At 42.7% G+C, this 21774-nt stretch overlaps 1 protein-coding gene across 2 annotated transcripts in view; it reads right to left on the bottom strand.

The window, feature by feature from the left end:
* Positions 1 to 21774, bottom strand: part of IARS1 (isoleucyl-tRNA synthetase 1) — a 202719-nt gene that overhangs the window by 38269 nt on the left and 142676 nt on the right. For both annotated transcript variants that reach the window (XM_039481310.1, XM_039481309.1), the window contains exons 26-30: positions 18536 to 18638; positions 18256 to 18339; positions 1960 to 2134; positions 740 to 852; positions 153 to 248 (exon numbers count right to left, since the gene is read on the bottom strand). In XM_039481310.1, the coding sequence (XP_039337244.1) occupies positions 153 to 248; positions 740 to 852; positions 1960 to 2134; positions 18256 to 18339; positions 18536 to 18638 (571 nt within the window). The remainder of the gene's footprint in view (positions 1 to 152; positions 249 to 739; positions 853 to 1959; positions 2135 to 18255; positions 18340 to 18535; positions 18639 to 21774) is intronic.

The raw sequence follows: 21774 nt of genomic DNA, 5'->3' as shown, positions 1-21774 counted from the left end.
TGACCTGTAGGCTGCGAACATTTCTACAGCTAACCATGCAATATTAAAGTACATGGAGCTGAACTTTAAATCAATTTGGAAACTTTAACATCCTCGGTATAATATATAAAACTGATTTTTCAAAATGATATCACATTCCATCACTTACTAACCTTTTTGCGAAGTTTTTGGATGCGATTAATCACTTCACGAGCAACTCCTTCGTCAACCATGGATTGATCTGGGGTGACATCTAGGAGAACTAAAACCTGAAAGAATGCACAGCAGAAGCATTAGTAAAACACACCAGTTATTGCATTAATATACACCGTTACATTTTTATAATGCTGTTCACTTAAGGTTGGTTATGGTGAGGAGACAGATTTAATAAGGTGTGTTCATGTTCAACAGATCAGTTCCACATATGGATTCAAAGTCACAGCTTCTTTAGTGACAAAGATCAGCCTTTACCTGCTGTTATTCCTGTTGCAAACGAACAGTCAATACTGCTAGAGGAGAGTGAGCTATCCTGAGTACTGGCATTTCTACTGACATAGATGAGTGTCTGGTAATAACTAGGTTAAGATGACAGCACTCATTTCTAGTTGTGTACTAAATATGATTTGAACCTAAGTATCCTGAAGTGAACGGCTAGTGCAATCACTCACTGTGCTACAATTACTTCACTTAAATATTTAAATACTTACTTTCTAGGGAAACACTTTGCTTAAAGCAGAGAAATAATTACTACAATTAATACCTGAGCATCAGAATGTGCCTCATACTGGGCAGATGCGCCCATGACCTGATCGAAGGTGTACATGAGACGGAGATCCTCCTCATGTAATTCATGGCCTTCCACAACAATGGTACCTATATAATTAATAAGACAATTATTTACACTAGCTTATTTCAAAGACTTTCTCTCTTAGTCATGTCAGTGAGCATCCTACAGTTAACTCTTGACTTGCATCCGACGAAGTGGGTATTCACCCACAAAAGCTCATGCTGCAAAACGTCTATTAGTCTATAAGGTGCCACAGGATTCTTTGCTGCTTTTACAGATCCAGACTAACACGGCTACCCCTCTGATTCTTGAACTAAGTATACATTTAATATCAAACTTCAAATATAAGAAATATATCACATTGTGACATTTCTTTCAACAGGAAGACAGTTTCCTCATCATGTTAATACAGGTAAACTCTGATTATAAGCAACTAAATTGATAGAAATCCTGAGCTATGTTATTTGAAGTCCAGCACTGCTGGCCAACATTACTAAGCAATTCTCAGGAACACTAAAACAACTCCAAATGTAGACTTTCCAAAGTAAAGTCACTACAAGCAGCAGAATTTAAGCTCAAGCACCACCACAGGTGCAGACCATTTGGAATCAATAGCTGTCTATTATTAAAGCTGAATAAAAGTTAAACAAACAAGACAGAGTAAAGATGTTTGGAAAAATCCCACCCACCGGAAACTATTAAACAAATACTTAAAAAAAAGTTTCAGCTAGATGTTTACTTCATATACGAATTTAAGAGTCATGGAACAATCCGGTTCTTGTACTCTATACAAGAATCTATCAGTCTACTCTGTTCTACATAATACTTTTCACCATAGTACATAGAAGCATCGTGTATATTAAGCACATAAAGCCATTTGTTTCTACTCTAGACAAGTAGGTTCAAGGTATCAATTCGCAGCTTCCTTTTATTCACTTAGAAAGTTCACTAGTTTGCCTGGAATGTTAGCTGGGGGTTGGGCCTTTAAAATCTCTTGCATTTTGATGTAACAATGTATTTATGGTTTGTTTTTATTTGGTGTTTTTTTTTCCCCAAAAAATGTGTTAAACTGATTATTATAAATGTAAACTAAAAGCGATGGCTTGAGCCTGAGAGGCCTGAAATCCTTTGGCTCTTCTTTCCAAGATCATGACCATCAACTGCTGATCAATGCATACAGTCCCACTATGCACCTGTCTTTTGGAATTCTTCCAGCTGCTCACTCTTCAGCTCCTTGATGGCTGTCATAACAGCTTTAAAGGCACCTTTCAGACGCTTCCCGAGCACCATATGATCTGGTTCCGCTCTTAGACGGATTCCGTACTTATCTTTATCAGTAGACAATGTCACCTGACGTACGTTAAGTTCCTGTATAAATTTGCCAAAAGAAAACAAACATATAAGCAAAACAACAACTATCACAAAAATAATACTATACTTGGAAAAATAGGGAAAAGGGATGGGAGGAGGATTATAGCATGCACGCAAAGAGTTTTCTATCTAGACGTCCTTATAAATAAAAGGATTAATCTGCTACACCTGTGTGACAATGTATAAACAAAACAGTGACATGTAGATTATTCTTCAGGCACAGATCCCACTCCCATATTACAGCTGCAGTCCATTTGGCCTACTGGGTAAAGATTTCACTACAATCTAAAGATTCTGTGCCGCTCTAACCTCAAATCAGACTAGCCTTCTCTGATGCTTTTCTACTATGTGAAGAGACAGGACTGAAGGATCTTTGTGTGTCCAATAAATTATATTGCCAGACATTGACTCAAAAGGATGCATAACATATTCAGGATTGTGTTAAGATGTTGGCTGCAGTTTATTTGTAGCCAACAGACTACTATAAGTTTTAGTTCTTCAGTGGACCAAACATCAACCTGAGTACGAGTACCTCATTTTGCCTTTTTCCTTTTCTGGTTTTCCTACATCCTCACTGTATGTGGATGCATTTTGAACAAGTTAAATTAATGGCCTGTGGTTCTGGAATTCTTCCAGAAAATTCTGATGATGCAGAACTACAGATGTTTTCCTCATCATTTAATTAAATTAAAAGTTGCCTCTGAACTTTTATCCTTTTTACATATTTTGGCCTGAAGTGTTGCAGATTTTCAAGAACCATTGTAGACTTTTGTACTCTACATTCAACTCTATTGAAAACCAGAGATCGCCACATGCACCACTTGCAATTTCTGTAGGTTTGAGGAATTTCCTTCTAAAGAGGAAAACACTGTATCTAGATTTAGACTACACTAAAAGTGCTCTGAGTCTTATAGAAAGCCTGTGGTTATTCTGTCTACTTCATAAAATTAAAGAAGACTGTCACACTCAAGACACACAATTTTGTATCTAAAATTGGAGCTTAAGGCAGAGTCTTCCTCAATCTTCTTTCATTTTTTGTTTGTAACAGTGCTTTACAACTTCTGCCCCCAGCATACCATACATTAACTCTTTTATTGACATTGCTGGTTGTAAAATTCTATTCACTTACCAAGACTGCCTATATTTGAGTTTGTTGAATAACCTACACGTTGTTTTTAGTACCTGATAGGTTAACAGAGTTCACACAAGTTGCGACAGAATCACCTAATGCATTTAATAAGCAATCTATTTTGTGTAAGATGTGGAAGCTAGAAAAATACCACCCATGTCAGTATGAAAGGACCGACAGCTGAAATAGTTAGATTGGGGTTATGATGACTAAATATTCTCTCTACCCCATAGACTCATCTCTAAGAAAATCCTGTTGAAGAGAACAGCTCAGAAGAATACACATTTAACACACTGTCCCATTTAACAAACTTGCTTAGGAAAGAAAATTGAATTGGAATTAAATGTTTCAGAGGTAATTAAGTTTTAACTCTGTGCTGTTAGACACAAACCCATATGGAAAGTGACAAATGACAGACGTAACAAATGACACAGCTCAAGTTTATAGAACATCACTGCCTGAGTTTTAACAAGGTAAATCCAAAAACTAGCCATACTAGCCAATCAATGTTCAAGAATAATCAGAGTAAAAACTAGTTTTTTGCATATAGTGTTAGTGATAATACTAGTATTATTTAAGCAGAGTTGCCTGTGCAATCAAGTAGCAGGATCGCATAGGTTTAATTGTGTATTAGTCTCAACATATTGTTTTGATTAGAAAAAAACAGTTGGTTTATTTGACTTTGCAACTAGGACATCCTTAATTTTCTCAATATAAAATTAAGGCATTATACTGCGTGCATGAACATGTAATTATATCTTTACAATTATACACAAAGATACCTATACACCGTGTAATGTTACAATGTGTATCTGTACTACAATTATTTTAAATACTTGCATCTCAATACTTTAACAATCTACAATACACAAAGTAAAGCCACAAAGTAAAAGCTCTAGTTTTAAAAAAATTGTTTATTTAAAGTAAATTTAAGTAACTTACACCAAAATAAATAAATATTAAATTAACTAAAATATTTAATTTACCAGGAAAATAGTATAACATGAATGCATAATGGACTTTATTTTCAGTCTTGCCTTTTAAATTTATGGATTAGTGGCTGTGTGCTGTCATTTCAGGTGGCAGCTCTACGGACATCTTACAATAACAGAATTACAGCTAGAGCTAGCAGAACATGAACATATTTTTTTGAAAGGGTGGATGTCTGCTGCTGGAGTATTTATAAAGCATTTTACTTCTTCCTCCATGTAGCAAAAACTGTAAACGCTCCTATAGAAACGGAGTGTGTTTTTTTATTCTGATAACTATTTATGTAATTTTTGTTTTGTTAAGCATATTTAATCTGATAAATCCTGCATCAGGGATTAACCAATAGGATTCCCTCACATAATACAACTGACACCCTATCTAACATCAATTAGATTACCTCTGTGACAAACTTGCACACAACTCCAAGGCCTGATGAAATTCATCCTAGGCTATTTAAGGAACTAGCTGAAGCAATCTCAGAACTGTTAGCAATTATCTTTGAGAACTAGAGGAGGACATAAGAATGGCCAGACTGGGTCAGACCAAAGGTCCATCTATCCCAGTATCCTGTCATCTGACAGTGGCCAATGCCAGGTGCTTCAGAGGGAATTAACAGAATAGGCAATCATCAAGTGATCCATCCCTTCGTCCATTCCCAGCTAGAAAGAAAAAAAATTAATGCACAACTACAAAATGGGGAATAACTGGCAAGGTGGTGGTAGTGCTGAAAAGGATCTGGGGGTTATAGAAGATCACAAATTGAATGTGAGTGAATAATGTGATGAGCAGCAACAAAGGTAAATATTGTTCTAGGATCTATTAGCAGGAACGCTGTATGTAAGACAGGGGGTGGTAATCATCCCATTCTACTTGGTGATAGTGGGGCCTCAGCTGCAATATTGTGTCCAATTCTGGGCACCACTTCGAGAAACATGTGGATAAAATGGAGAGTCCAGAGGACAGCAACAAAACTGACAGAAGTTTTAGAAAACCTGAATTATGAGGAAAAGTTAAAAAATTGGACAAGTTTAGTCCTGAGAAAAGAAGACTGAGTGGGGACCTAATAACAGTCTTCAAATATGTTAAGGGTCATTATAAAGAAGACAGTGATAAATTGTTCTCCTTGTCAATTGGAGGTAGAACAAACAGTAATGAGCTTAATCTTCAGGAAAGGAGATTTAGATTAGAAATTAGGAAAATCTTTCTAACTGTAAGGGTAGTTAAATTCTGAAATAGGCTTCCAAGGGAGTTTGTGGAATCCCCATCATTGAGGTTTTTAAGAACAGGTTGGACAAACACCTGTCAGGGATGGTCTAGGTTTACTTGGTTCTACCCCAGGGCAAGAGGCTGGATTTGAGGACTCTGAAGTCCCTTCCAGACCTACACTTCTATGATACTTGTAGTAAGTTGTGTACTGATTAAATGTGGACTGAATTCTCCCAATAACTAAAGTAAGATGAGTATTCAGCATATTACACTGGAAGAAAAAAATAATTAAGACCATAAAAGACAGTTACTCATCTTTGTAACTGTTGTTCTTCGAGATGTGTTGCTCATATCGATTCCAATTAGGTGTGCACGCACCGCGTGCACGTTCATCGGAAGATTTCTACCCTAGCAACACTCGGTGGGTTGGCTGGGTCGCCCCATAGAGTGGCGCCGCCATGGCGCCGGATATATACCCCTGCCGACCCAACGGCCCTTCAGTTCCTTCTTGCCAGCTACTCCGACGGAGGGAAAGGAGGGCGGGTTTGGAATGGATATGAGCAACACATCTCGAAGAACAACAGTTACAAAGGTGAGTAACCGTCTTTTCTTCTTCGAGTGCTTGCTCATATCGATTCCAATTAGGTGATTCCCAAGCCTTATCTAGGCAGTGGGGTTGGAGTGAGATGTTGCAGAATACAAAACAGCTGAGCCAAATGTTGCATCATCTCTAGACTGTTGAACCAATGCGTAATGTGAGGCAAAGGTGTGGACGAAGGACCAGGTAGCTGCCCGACATATCTACTGGATGGGTACATGAGCCAGGAAGGCGGCAGATGAAGCCTGAGCCCTGGTGGTATGTGCGGTAAGGTGGCTCATCGGAAAATGAGCCAAAGTCATAGCAGGTGCGGATGCACGATGTCACCCAAGATGAAATCCTCTGGGAGGAGACAGGTCGGCCCTTCATTGGGTCTGCCACTGCGACGAAGAGTTGGGGTGTTTTACGAAAGGGCTTTGTTCGCTCAATATAAAATGCGAGCGCCCTACAGACATCTAGGGAGTGCAGTTGCTGCTCCCGACATGATGAGTGTGGCTTCGGGAAGAAGACTGGAAGGAAGATATCCTGGTTGATATGAAATGCCGATACCACTTTAGGTAGGAAGGCCGGATGTGGTCACAGCTGTACCTTGTCCTTGTGAAACACGGTTTATGGTGGATCCACTGTGAGAGCCCAAAGCTCAGAAACTCGTCTCGCCGATGTAATGGCTACGAGGAAAGCTGTCTTCCAGGACAGGTACAGCAGCGAGCAGGTCGCTAGCGGCTCGAAAGGGGCAGTCATAAGTTTGGTTAGAACTAGGTTGAGGTCCCAAGTTGGGGCAGGGCGGCGTACTTGGGGGATATAAACGCTCCAAGCCCTTGAGGAACCTAGAAACCATAGGGTGAGAGAATACGGAGCGTTCACTCTCCCCTGGGTGGAAGGTAGAGATGGCCGCCAAGTGTACCTTCAATGATGATACCGCTAGGCCCTGCTGTTTGAGGAACCAGAGGTTGTCCAAGATGGTAGGGACCGATACCTCGGTGGGAATAACATCATGTTGGTCGCACCAGCGGGAGAAACGCTTCCACTTAGCCAGATGTGTTAACCTAGTGGAAGGTTTCCTACTACCCAAGAGCACCTGTTGCACCAAGGCCGAGCAACGTAACTCGGACTGGCTCAAACATGCAGCAACCATGTTGTGAAGTGAAGAGACTGCAGCTCTGGGTGGTGAAGTCTGCCGTGGTCCTGAGTTATAAGGTCCGGGTAAAGAGGTAGGGGGACTGGGTTGGCTATCGACAGGTCGAGCAACATGGTGTATCAGTGCTGCCTCGGCCACTCTGGAGCGATCATGATCAGGTGGGCTCTGTCCCTGCGGAGCTTGAGCAGGACCCTGTGAACCAGCAGGAATGGTGGGAAGGCGTAAAGCAGATGGGTCGTCCATGGCAGTAGAAATGCGTCCGAGATCGATCCCGGGGAGAGACCTTGGAAGGAGCAGAACGTCTGGCATTTCCTGTTCTCGCGGGAAGCGAAGAGGTCTATGCGGGGAAAGCCCCACTTCCGGAAAACAGAATGGATAACATCCACGACCTGGATAACATGGATGAATCGACCACTTGTGTTCAGGAAGGATAGGCAGGGCAGAAAAGGTGGGGGAGTTGCGTTGTATGTAAGAGAGCAGTATGACAGCTCAGAGCTCCAGTATGAAACTGCAGAAAAACCTGAGAGTCTCTGGATTAAATTTAGAAGTATGAACAACAAGGGTAATGTCGTGGTGGGAGTCTGCTACAGATCACCAGACCAGAGGGACGAGGCTTTCTTCCAGCAACTAACAGAAGTTGCTAGATCACAGGCCCTGGTTCTCATGGGTGACTTTAATCACCCCGATATCTGCTGGGAGAGCAATACAGCAGTGCACAGACAATCCAGGAAGTTTCTGGAAAGTGTAGGGGACAATTTCCTGGTGCAAGTGCTGGAGGAACCAACTAGGGGAAAAGCTCTTCTTGACCTGCTACTCACAAACAGGGAAGAAATAGTAGAGGAAGCAATAGTGGATGGGAACCTGGGAGGCAGTGACCATGAGATGGTTGAGTTCAGGATCCTGACACAAGGAAGAAAGGAGAGCAGTAGAACAGAGACCCTGGACTTCAGAAAAGCAGACTTCGACTCCCTCAGGGAACTGATAGGCAAGGTCCCCTGGGAGAATAACATGACGGGGAAAGGAGTCGAGGAAAGCTGGCTGTATTTTAAAGAATCCTTATTGAGGTTGCAGGAACAAACCATCCCGATGTGTAGGAAGAAAAGTAAATATGGCAGGCGACCAGCTTGGCTTAACAGTGAAATCCTTGCTCGTCTTAAACACAAAAAAACAGCTTACAAGAAGTGGAAGATTGGACAAATAACCAGGGAGGGGTATAAAAGTATTGCTCAGGCATGCAGGAGTGAAATTAGGAAGGCCAAATCACACTTGGAGTTGCAGCTAGCCGGAGATGTTAGGAGTAACAAGAAGGGTTTCTTCAGGTATGTTAGCAACAAGAAGAAAGTCAAGGAAAGTGTGGGCCCCTTGCTGAATGAGGGAGGGAACCTAGTGACAGAGGATGTGGAGAAAGCTAGTGTACTCAATGCTTTTTTTGCCTCTGTCTTCACAGACAAGGTCAGCTCCCAGACAGCTGCACTCTGCAGCATGGTATGGGGAGGAGGTGACCAGCTCTCTGTGGAGAAAGAAGTAGTTCAGGACTATTTAGAAAAGCTGGACGAGCACAAGTCCATGGGGCCGGATGCGCTGCATCTGAGGGTGCTAAAGGAGTTGGCCGATGAGATTGCAGAGCCATTGGCCATTATCTTTGAAAAATCATGGCGATCAGGGGAGGTCCCGGATGACTGGAAAAAACCTAATGTAGTGCCCATCTTTAAAAGAGGGAAGACGGAAGATCCAGGGAACTACAGGCCAGTCAGTCTCACCTCAGTCCCTGGAAAAATCATGGAACAGGTCCTCAAGGAATCAATTCTGAACCACTTAAAGGAGGGGAAAGTGATCAGAACAGTCAGCATGGATTCACCAAGGATAAGTCATGCCTGACTAACCTAATTGCCTTCTATGATGAGATAACCGGCTCTGTGGATGAGGGGAAAGCAGTGGATGTGCTATTTCTGGACTTTAGCAAAGCTTTTGATACAGTCTCCCACAGTATTCTTGCCAGCAAGTTAAAGAAGTATGGGCTGGATGAATGGACGGTAAGGTGGATAGAAAACTGGCTAGATGGTCGGGCTCAACGGGTAGTGATCAATGGTTCCATGTCTAGTTGGCAGCCGGTATCAAGTGGAGTGCCTCAAGGGTCGGTGCTGGGGCCGGCTTTGTTCAATATCTTCATTAACGATCTGGAGGATGGTGTGGACTGCACCCTTAGCAAGTTTGCAGATGACACTAAACTGGGAGGAGTGGTTGATATGCTGGAGGGTAGGGATAGGATACAGAGGGACCTAGACAAATTAGAGGATTGGGCCAAAAGAAATATGATGAGGTTCAACAAGGACAAGTGCAGAGTCCTGCACTTAGGACGGAAGAATCCCATGCACTGCTACAGACTAGGGACTGAATGGCTGGGTAGCAGTTCTGCAGAAAAGGACCTAGGGATTACGGTGGACGAAAAGCTGAATATGAGTCAACAGTGTGCCCTTGTTGCCAAGAAGGCTAATGGCATTTTGGGTTGTATAAGTAGGGGCATTTCCAGCAGATCGAGGAATGTGATCATTCCCCTCTATTCAGCACTGGTGAGGCCTCATTTGGAGTACTGTGTCCAGTTTTGGGCCCCACACTACAAGAAGGATGTGGATAAATTGGAGAGAGTCCAGAGGAGGACAACAAAAATGATTAGGGGGCTGGAGCACATGACTTATGAGGAGAGGCTGAGGGAACTGAGATTGTTTAGCCTGCAGAAGAGAAGAATGAGGGGGGATTTGATAGCTGCTTTCAACTACCTGAAAGGGGGTTCCAAAGAGGATGGATCTAGACTGTTCTCAGTGGTAGAAGATGACAGAACAAGGAGTCATGGTCTCAAGTTGCAGAGGGGGAGGTTTAGGTTGGACATTAGGAAAAACTTTTTCACTAGTAGGGTGGTGAAGAACTGGAATGGGTTACCTAGGGAGGTGGTGGAATCTCCTTCCTTAGAGGTTTTTAAGGTCAGGCTTGACAAAGCCCTGGCTGGGATGATTTAGTTGGGTTTGGTCCTGCTTTGAGCAGGGGGTTGGACTAAATGACCTCCTGAGGTCCCTACCAACCCTGAGATTCTATGATTCTATGAAGCGAAGAGGTCTATGCGGGGAAAGCCCCACTTCCGGAAAACAGAATGGATAACATCGACGACCTGGATAACATGGATGAATCGACCACTCGTGAGACAGGAAGGATCTGCTGAGGTGATCTGCCAGAGTGTTCCGAACCCCCGGGAGAAAAGACGCCACCAGGTCTATCAAGTGGGCTATGCAGAAGTCCCAGAGCTGGATAGCTTCCTGACAAAGGGGGGAGGAACACGCTCCCCCATTTGTTTATGTAAAACATAGCCGTTGTGTTGTCCGTGAACACTGAGACACAACGGCCTTGTAAATGCTCTTGAAACACCTGGCATGCGAGGCGGACTGCTCTCAGCTCCCGCACATTGATGTGCAAGCCCAGCTCCCGAGCTGACCAAAGGCCTTGAGTGAGGAGATGCCCGAGGTGGGCACCCCAGCCTAGAGATGACGCGTCCGTTGTCAGGGTCATTGAAGGCTGAGGCGGATGGAATGGCATCCCTGCGCATACCAGGGAGAGCGTCAACCACCAGTCTAGGGAGCCTAGGATGCTCGGGGGGATCGTGACGATTGTGTCTAGACTGTCTCTGCCCGGGTGGTATACCGAGGATAGCCAAGTTTGAAGGGGACGGAGCCGCAGTCTGGAGTGTTTGGTCACGAACGTGCATGCCGCCATGTGACCTAGTAGGCCGAGAAACGTGTGAGCGGAAGTTGTCGGGAAGTTTTGCAGGCCTTGTATAATTGATACCATTGCCTGAAAACGAAGCTGTGGTAAGCAGGCCCTGGCGAGATTGGAGTCCAGGATGGCCTCAGTGAATTCTATTCTCTGCGTGGGAACCAGAGTGGATTTCTCTATATTGATCATCAGGCCTAGACGCTTGAATAGGTCCTTGACGATGCCCACACGACAGGTGACTTGGGTCTCGGAGGTCCCTCAAATGAGCCAATCGTCGAGATACGGAAAGACGTGTATCCGACGGCGATGGAGGGAGGCGGCGACTACAGCCATGCACTTTGTATACACTCTTGGGGCTGTAGAGAGGCCAAAGGGAACGACCGTAAACTGGAAATGTTGACGGTTGGCCACAAACCGGAGGTACTGTCTGTGTGGAGGGTAAATGGCAATGTGAAAATACGCATCCTTCATATCGAGGGTGGCATACCAGTCTCCGGGATCCAAGGACGGGATGATGGTCCTCAGGGATACCATGCAGAACTTCAACTTTATCATGAAATTGTTGAGTCCTCACAGGTCTAGGATAGGTCTGAGACCTTCCTTCGCCTTGGGGATTAGGAAATAGCAGGAACAGAACCCCTTGCCCCTCGAGTCCTTTGCGAGGAGCGACCGCACCTCTTGCAAGAGGAATTGCTCATGAGAGGGGTCCCTGAAGAGGGACGAGGATGAGGGGTGGGAGGGAGGGGCGAAATAAACTGGAGGTGGTACCCAAATTCTACCATGCGTAGGACCCAACAATCCGAAGTTAGTTGGGTCCACGCAGGGAGGAAAAAGGAGAGGCAGTTGAAAAAGGGAGGGAAAGGATCCTGGGAAGCGACTGGTACGCCGTCCTCGGGCGCGCCTTCAAAAGTTTGGCTTTGGTCCCACTGGTGGTTTGGAGGGACCCTGATTTTGGCCCGCTTGGGGTCCAGACTGCCGTCTGCGACTGCCTCGGACACACCTTCTGCCAAAGTCCTGTCTCGGCCTTGGCGGGGGGTAAGGGCGGTGAGGCTGGGGACGGAAAGCGAGCGCATGATGACCCTGTTGTCCTTTAGGCGTTGCAGCCTAGGGTCAGTCTTTTCAGAAAATATGCCTTGACCATCGAAGGGCAAGTCCTGTATGGTGTGTTGTAACTCAGGCGGGAGGCTTGACACCTGAAGCCACGATATGCGCCTCATGGCGACTCTCGAAGCCAGAGTCCTGGCTGCGGAGTTGGCTGCGTCCAGCGAGGCCTGGAGAGAAGCTTTCGCCACTTTCTTCCCCTCCTCCAAGAGGGCAGAAAACTCTTGGCGGGAGTCTTGAGGAACTAACTCCGTAAACTTGCCCACCGCCGCCCAGGTGTTATAGTTGTAGCGGCTCAGCAGGGCTTGCTGGTTTGCCACCCTGAGTTGGATGGCCCCAGCAGAGTATACCTTGTGGCCCAGTAAGTCCATGCGCCTCGCCTCCTTTGATTTTGGAGCCGGAGCTTGCTGGCCATGGTGCTCCCTCTCGTTGACTGACTGTACAACGAGGGAGCAGGGAGGAGGGTGCATGTATAGGTACTCGTACCCCTTAGAGGGTACCATGTACTTCCGCTCAACTCCCCTGGCAGTGGGCAGAATAGAGGCTGGAGACTGCCAGATGGTATCAGCGTTAGCCTGGATCGTGCGGATGAATGGCAAGGCCACTCTTGTGGGGGCGTCAGCCGACAGAATATCCACCACAGGATCCTCTATCTCTGGGACCTCCTCCACCTGAAGACTCATATTCAGTGCCACCCGTCTCAGGAGGTCCTGATCGGGCCCTCCTCCAATTGACCTGAGGGCCCGAGGAGGATGTCCCCGCCACTGCCTCATCTAGGGAGGAGGAAGAGGAAAGGCCAGGGAGAAGAGGTCCTGCTTGGGCTCCTGTTCTTGGGCGACGTCAGGCTCCGGTGGGATCTGGGAGTCTGCTGGCTGAACGGGAGCTTCCTCTGTACCGGTAGGAGGGGGGCGACTGACAGTCGCCTCCGGCACCCGGTGCTCCGATGGTACAGAGCGAGAAGGCACTGGAGGCACACCTTGGGCTTGGTGATATGCCCAAGGTGTCCAGAATGACCACTGATGGGGGCCTTGATCTTGGGCCTGGGTCTCCTGGAAGACTTGTTTGGGCACATCTGAGTCACAGTCCTGTGCATAGGAAGCACTGTCCACATGAGATGACACAGATGTGTGTCGAGATGGCCAAGGAGGTGCAGAAAAGCCCTGGGAAGAATCTCCCTCTCTAGTTGATCTTGCTCTGCACGACACCGGGGATCGGTACTGGGAGCCATACTGGTACCGGGAACGAGACCGGGACCTGCGACCAGATCGGTGCCGGGAGGTCGACCGGGATCTTGAAGCTCGACGTCTGGAGCGGCTGCGAGAGTCGCGGCAACTGGAACGGTGCCGGGAGCTGGATCGGTGTCGAAAGTACTGGGCCGGCGAACGGGACGCTGATCGGTGCCGCGAGTGCGACCGGTACCAAGATGGGGAGCGGTGCCGGGACTGTGAGCAGCGTCGGGACCGGGATCAGTGATGGGACCGAGAGCGCTGGTGGGACCGTGATTGTGAACCGTGCCGCTCTGCGGTGCCGACAGAGGATGGTCTCATCAGGGCAGGCTTGCCAATAGATTGTATTACCCGCAGACTCTGTCATCGCGATCAGATCCCTCGCTGTGGAAAATATCTCTGGCGTGGAGGGAACAGTGAGCTCAACCACGGCGAGCACCGGAGAGCTTTCAGGCACCGGACTTGATGGCCCTTGCGGGACTGGAATCAACAGTGCCGAAGTTGTTGGTGCCACGGCAGGTGTTGGTGCCGGGTGGTCCGACTTAGTTGGGTGCTCCGGCTGCGGTGCAGGAGGCACGGAAGCAGCGGGAATCTTATGTCTCTTCACCCGCGGGGAGAGGGAACGGTGCTGAGCAGACATCGGTGCCGGCGACGGTCAGTGCCGAGGGGCCTTAGCAGTACCGGTGCGATCCGGTGCCGAAGAAGCGCTTCTGCCTGGTGCCGACTGTCCAGCGCTCGGTGCCGAGGAGTAAGAGCTGCCTCCATCAGGAGCTGCTTGAGACGAAAGTCCTGCTCTTTCTTCGTCCTTGGCTTAAAGGCCTTGCAGATCCGGCACTTATCGGCGAGATGGGATTCCCCGAGGCACTTAAGACAGGAGTCGTGGGGATCTCCCGTTGGCATCGGCTTGTGGCAGGCCGAGCACTGTTTGAAGCCCGGTGAACCGGGCATGGGCCCCGGTACCGGGTGCAGGGAAGGGGCTAATCCCCGAACCCCTCTTAACTATATACACTAACTATATTATAAAACAAGTAAATTAACTACTATTATATAATTTTTAACGATATACACAAGAATTAACGAGAGAACTACGAGTAGCTAGGGAAATGGAGATCAGCTAAGCCGCGCTCCACTGTTCCAACGACCGACATGGGCGGTAAGAAGGAACTGAAGGGCCGTTGGGTCGGCAGGAGTATATATCCGGCGCCATGGCAGCGCCACTCTAGGGGGCGACCCAGCCGACCCACCGAGTGTTGCTAGGGTAAAAATCTTTCAACGAACGTGCACGCGGCGCGCGCACACCTAATTGGAATCGATATGAGCAAGCGCTCGAAGAATATCCAAATCAGTTTTAGCTAGCCAACTCCTTTGGCAATCTAATGCTCCATCATGCACTACGCTGTGGCATCACAATTAATATGGAACCATGGGAGATCCTGGATATGGCCCATATTGAATAGATTATATTCCATGTTGATATGTAGGGTGAAGAGTTGCACATTTCTTTTTTGCGGTATAAAGCTATTAAAAAGTTTGATACACTATGTTGAGCTAGCTGATGAATTTCAAAACTGTAAAACCTTGTTAGGACACTGATCTGTCACTGAAAGGGGTTTACAACAGGTCCCACAAACCAGTGCTGGAAATGGCTTAATTGCTAGTGCTGACAAGACAAACCCATTTTTGGCACTGTTACTAAAAGCTTTCTTAAGACTTGTTTCTCTTGTGAGCTTGATCTTGGTCCTTTGTACACTAGCACTTAAACCATTTTTGGCAAGGGATCGATTTCCTAGTCTAGCCAGCCCTACCATTAGTCTTAAGTTTCATTTGTTTAAAATAATTGCTTAATTTTCATAATAAAGAATCAAAGAATGCAGTTCACAAAACAAGTCAATTTAAAATAGAGCTCTCCGAAGAAAGCTGGTCTGATAAATGAGGCTTTACAAAAATTGACATGTCCTGCACTTCTCAATTTCTTTTGTCAGGAGTTGTACTAAAAGCTTACACTCTAAATGACATCACAGAGGTAAATCACAAGAGAAATCCCACTTTATAAAAGTTACCAAAAATCATTTCTGGCATTAATGCTAAAGAATAAAAAATAAAAGTCAAATACTCTGATTACATTATCAAGTTTGATGAACAACAAAGCTGAGAAGTATAATCAAAATGGAGCAAATTGGCTGAGTTCATGGATAGCTCTAGGTCTGTGCTCTCCTTTCCAGTAACTAACTTGAAAACTTTCTATAAGTAGCAAAACAGATATTGGGTTTTGGTATCAACCTGAAAGACTGATTTACACAGCACAACTCTAACCCAGGGGCAAATTAACACACCCTAAAACGTGTCTTATTGAGTGTGTTGCCTGATGTCTATAAGAAAAACGATGTCCTTTATTTTTGTCATAGGTTCGGAACTTTAATTAGTCCTCCTTAACACCATTTATTACAAACGTCCCTATGTTTAATTTGAGAGGTAAATCAAGCCTTACCTTTACACAACTGTCTGTGTTCCCAAAAACCAATGCAAGTTAATACTATATTATACAAATGTAAATAAACCAATACTTTTAGTGCTTTACAACAATCCTCATAACTCCCTTGTGCCTTGAGTATTACTCCTAGGTTTACAGATGAAGAAAGGTAGATGAGGCAGAGAGGCTAAATGACTTGCTGAAGACAAGAGAGAGAGTCAGTGCTAACAAAACCAGCATTAGAACTCAGGAGTTGTTGGCTCCCAGCCCAATGCTCATACCACTGAACCACACAATCTCCAACTGCCAAGAATTGGAGAGAAGATATTATCAAAGATGGGGTGGCTATTCAACACATACTACCTCTCCAAGAGCCAGAATGGGAGGCTGTCTTTGTATGGCCATGAAGGACATAGAAGATTCCTAGTTAAGATACTTTATCAGTCCTCTGGAGTCTAGTTTGGTATCAGTCAGTGCCTGATGGAGCTAGAAAAAGTGAAACACTCTCAGTACACCTAACCAGACTGTGCAATGCTACGTGGAAGAATTTATATTTTCACATTTAAAGAGACCAGTCAAAATTGGCCTAGAGTGTACCAAATCAAGCACTGGTAGAAGTGTTTCTATAATTTTATTTTCTATTTTATCACTAAACAAAATTCTAATGAGAGCACTTTTTATAAACAAACTTTTATTGCAGTGCTTGTAGCCCAAACTTGGAAGAATTCTGCTAGTGGATATGAACCTGAAAGTGAAATTGATTAGTCCATTTATATTGCTTAATCTAAGAGAAACAAGTATTAAACAGAAAAGAAAAGTTAAATTAGTTTTTTAAATCTTTTCCCATCTTGAACCATCTCCCTTGTTATCTGGTAAAAACAAAAGGATTTTTTCAAGTACATTTTAATCTGTATTTCTTTAGTGAATATTACCAAGATAATGCACAACATGAAGTTATATTACAACAAAACAATCAAGTTCATGCAAAGGAGACTGGATGAAGGAACTACTACATTCAATGTTTATGTGCAGTTACAGTTCCCTATGGAAGATTTCATCACATGATCAATGAAGATCCCGTGCAATTTTTGTGCTTTAATTTGGATATTTATTTTATAACAACACTAGTCAGATTTTCACATTGCACACATTTTCCTATAGACTTCACGTGACAATCCACCTAAATCATCAAGCTAAACAATTCAACTGTATATTGCTTAATTAAGTCTAAATACCTGGCACTCTCCATGTCATCCTTTATATTCATGTTATCTACCTTGGTAAGAGTTCAAAGTACCCCTAAACCTCGATTCCAAAAAAAGTAGTTTATCTTCTAAAAACTCTGTAAAACAGCTCAAATAAACTAGCCACTCCAGCTGAAAAACTGTCTTCCTTAACAAATGTTACCTTCCTGCCCTTCTACCCACACACTTGATTTTTCTACTGCAGGATATCTTTGAAGTGAAAGAATACACACTTTAAAATGAGCTGTTTGTAATAGCATTTAATTGAATTCAAGAGACAATGGGTAACAGCTCCACAACCAGCATTTAAAGATAAATAGAAATGTTTGTTTCCCCACCCCAACTTCTTGAATTTGGTACAGAGATTAAAAGCTTCAAGAACATCTTGAAACTACTAATTTTTAGATGACTGGCTGAAAGCAGGATGCCCAGACAATTTGACAGTTAACTCAAATATGTCAAATACCAAAAAGGTTAATTTATTTTGAAAAGCAGGGTTTTTATCCTAGTAAAGTATTAAAGGAGGGCAGAGTGCATTTTCTCTAATGGACCTGCCTTAAAGAGAGAGTACTACAAAGGCATATCACAGGGGATGCTCAAGATAATTGCAAGAAATTATATAGACCATAAAATCTTATCTATTTGACATTTTATTTTCTACAGAACTTTGGAAAAACAGGTTAAGCTTTGAGAACTTTTGGAACATACTCAATTGTTTTCTGCTCTTACTTTTCACAGAACTTTCCATGTAACTAAGCTATGGATCTGCATACTTCCTTAACCCTTCATCATATACTCTAGTCATTGCATTTTAATATCCTTGAATTATTTATTGATAAATAATGATTTCCCCTACAATTTCACCTCCAAGATTTGGCTACAGTATACTTTGGCACTCCTGATTGATTTAGCATGCCTCATTTTCATTCAAACTACATTTCTGCCCCACAATGATCATGAAAAAGTATATTTCTAAAGTTCTCTGAATGACTTGTATATTATCAAAGTCATGCTGTGTGGTCAGACACTTTCAGAGATTAAGTGTTTCTCACAAATGTAGTCTGTAGATTTAGGGTCAGAATCCACCCTTTGTACACAGCTATTTATATGACTCACAAATTTGCATACTGACCAAATATGGAATGTGGCCCAAAAGAGCAGTATATGTAACTTAACTATGATATAGAAGAGCTTCTTTGAAACTGACTTGCACAGTAAAACTCCATTAATTTCCTCTGTTGATTATGTTCTTACCTCAAGTATATACTTCTCCAAAGACCTGATGTTTTCCAGAGCCTCTGGGTCCTGATGGATAACCACTACTTCTTTCAGTGGATACTGCAACAAAAATCAATAGAGGTTCAGTCTGAGAGAAGAAATAAAGGGCACAGAAAGTATTATTTTGGTCATTTTAAACTAAATTTCTTTCTGTTTAATTCTGCTTGCTAGCACAGATTTAGTCACTTCTCCAAAAGTTACAGAGCTGCTATGTGTTCATGGAATATTGATGTAAAAGATATTAAGAGCTTCTAACCTTTACTGGAATGGTTTTTCTGTCTCGGATTACCCGGCCAAGCTCAACAACAGATTGCATCCAGGAAACGGCATTTTCAATTTTTTTGTCAATCAGATCCTCCCTAGATTAGGAAGAAACAATTTAATGTTTTCATGTCTTTAGATTTATTTAAGTGAACCTTTAACCCATCGTCACATCTTCAAAAATTTCCCATAGCAGATTTGGTCATATCCATTTACTGGCAATGCTAAGAAGCAATTTTGTGTGGGGGTTTGTTTGTTTGTTTGAAGAATTATTCTTATTAGCTGTCATTAATAGCTTTCACATGACTGACTGATGTGAAATAGTTATCAAGACTATTCATTTTACAAGTATCCAATGAAGAGCAGGATTTACATTTTTTATATAATGGAATATCCAGCAATACATAACAAATGAAATAGTTATATTACTATTGAAATACCCACACACAGTGAACTGGTGTGATCTCCATATTTTTTTATCTTGAAAGTGTGGGTTATAAAAGGATGATGGGCCACGTGCATTTTCCCAGAATTCAGACCTGTATTTTCCAGAAAGCTTATGTATTTCAAACCTTTTGCTTTTCTCTGTGGCTTGACAACAAGCTCCCCCAACACCTCTCTGTTTCCAGACAGCTTGATTTTCAGGTTAAGCACAGAGTCAACACTTGTTTCAAATGTAAAAGCAATCATCAGTTCTATGAGTGATGCCAGTTCTTATTCTTTGTTGACTGTTTGAATGTATCTGAAATTCAGGCAGCTCCTTCAAAACTACATACATTTTCAAGTGAAGCACAGAGTCATTACTATTTTGGTATTGATTTGTGTCAGAAAAGCTGTGAACAAAGGAAAAGTATACTATGGATGTGAAGTTGCTAATTATTTCATTTTAAGTGGAAACATTCTTGGTTTAAAACAGAGTGGTCTGGAAAGTTTACCAGAAGGGAGAAGAATCCGTGGAGCTAGATTTAAGACTTGTCATGCCCTAATCTGTGGTACCAGGAAGTTTTGGATTAAAGTTATTGGCTATTTCTAAGTTTCTGTGCTTCTTCAAACCAATTTCCCAGGGAAGGACTTTAAAAAAAAAAAAGTTTAAATTTGTACTTTATTGCAGTATAAAGTTTTCTTGTTTTCATTCATAAAATGTTCATAGTAAGAAATATTACTTTCCACTAAGACTTTAAAGTGTTATTGTGAAACTCCATTGTGAGAATATTTTTGATAGATTTGTGGTTTATTATAAAACTCAATGAAGTATTACAAAAACAAAGTTTCTGATTTTACCTGTTACTTTGGACAGAGAAGAATCTAGTTAGCATACAACATAAGTAAGGCCTTCATTTTCAGTTATTTCTTTGTTTGAAAATTTCCTGGGAATTTATCAATGTTTATTACAAAAATTTTAGAATAGGTAAAAATTGGTGCAAAAAAAAAATAATTGAGCAGTTTTCTGGGTAAATATTGGGAGAAGGGAGGACAGGAAAAAAAAGCAACAAGTATAGAAAAGTAAGAGTACTAGAAGTAAAAGCAGTTTAATGGTGTGGTTTATTTCATGAACTGCACATTAACAGTACATACATATGTGCACATGCGTGTGTGTTTGTTCATTCCACTACTCTGCCTTACTTGAGCAGACAGCCTCATATTTACAATTAGACTAATTTATTATTAAAATAAACATATCTATTTCATGTAATGTCCTGGATTTTCTTATCATCATCAGTATTTTCATGTATTGCATGGTCCAAAATTCAGGTAGGGAAAAAAACAATAGAAAACCAAATAGTAGCTTTTTTAAAACCCAGGATTTTTTGTTTAAAAAAAAGTATCAGTAAAAACTGAAAACAAAGGGCCTGAAACATAAATCATTGCTAAAAAAATCCCAATATTTCAGGGTCAGAGTTTACAGATCTATTGTTTATTTAACTGTAACCGAAGTACAGATCTATTACAGCAACTCTTGTTCAACTGTTTCTGTAAAAAATATTAACTTATTGGATTTCAAAGGTATATAAAAGTCTGCAACAAGCAATGTATCAGGAGACTGTGCAATTAAACCAAGAACAGGAAATAAGAGCTACAGCTGGAGCTCAGAATTCTGGGAGTCAAGGCAGGGCAAAAGATTTTGTATTAACCTCTTGCATCTTGGTGGCCGTCTTGAAGGTTGTCAGAATTTTCCTAAATCACTAATCAGAATAGCACTTAAAGGGAATGAAATCACATTTTTGGGGACTCCGAAGAACTCAGAGCTATTACCCATTAGTTGTATATATCAATATATTGTTTAAGTGTCACAGAACCAATTCATTCTCTTACACACATGCAGTTTTAAAAGCTGGATACAAATTTATGTCTAACCCTGAAAACGACACAGTCAGTTTAATCTGAAAACCATGATATTTGCCATATAGCTTTTTTTGTATAAGCCTATCATACTGCTGTGGAAGTACACACCACACAGCACCATATTCTACAATTGCCACAAAAAAAGATGATGTCTCTGTTGCTATGTGTGCTACTGCCCTTGGAAAAGCTAGCTCATTACAGATTTAACTATCACAATCAAAGCTTAATTTAACATAACACTAAGACAAAAAAGGCACCAAAGAAGAAAAATTACTGCCTGATTTTTAGCCACTATAAAACCTCAAGTGTAATTTAGTTTTAAAAACACATCTATCTTTGAGTTGATTAGTAGAAGTGAACAGGAATGCACATGGGACCCAATAAGTTACACAAATTAAGTTGCCATGAATAACTGAATTTCCTTCTATTTGTTCAGATACACCACCAGTTCAAGGGCATTCCTAATGACAACTTTTCTATGACACATAATGTGAAACTGATAAGAACACTTCTAGAATACATAAAATCAGCAGCATTGCTAAATGAATCTCAGTAGGTTTCTTGTAACAATACTTTCCACAATTAGTGTATACTGTATAACCATCAGAAGGAACACAACTAGTAGCTCTCTTGCTTGGTCAGAGACCAAAAGGCACAATATGCATAAAAAGAAAGACCTAGGTAAGATTTAAACTCTGGGTGGCCTAAGCTGACATCTGAGGTCTAAAATATGTTCCTGTGTTGTTCTTGCTGTGTTGTGAGGCTGAGCTGCAGTACAACAGGAAAGAACCTTTTTTCTTCTCATTTCTGAGAAGTCCCCAGTACCAAACTTGGATCTGCAGGAACCAAGGACCCCATGGATTTGCAAATGACATGAGCTTACTTTAGAAC

This window comes from Mauremys reevesii, linkage group 7, assembly GCF_016161935.1.
Source record: "Mauremys reevesii isolate NIE-2019 linkage group 7, ASM1616193v1, whole genome shotgun sequence".
Taxonomy (NCBI): Eukaryota; Metazoa; Chordata; order Testudines; family Geoemydidae; genus Mauremys; species Mauremys reevesii.
The sequence above is the reverse complement of the archived record's forward strand: the minus strand, read 5'-3'. Positions and strand labels throughout refer to the sequence as shown.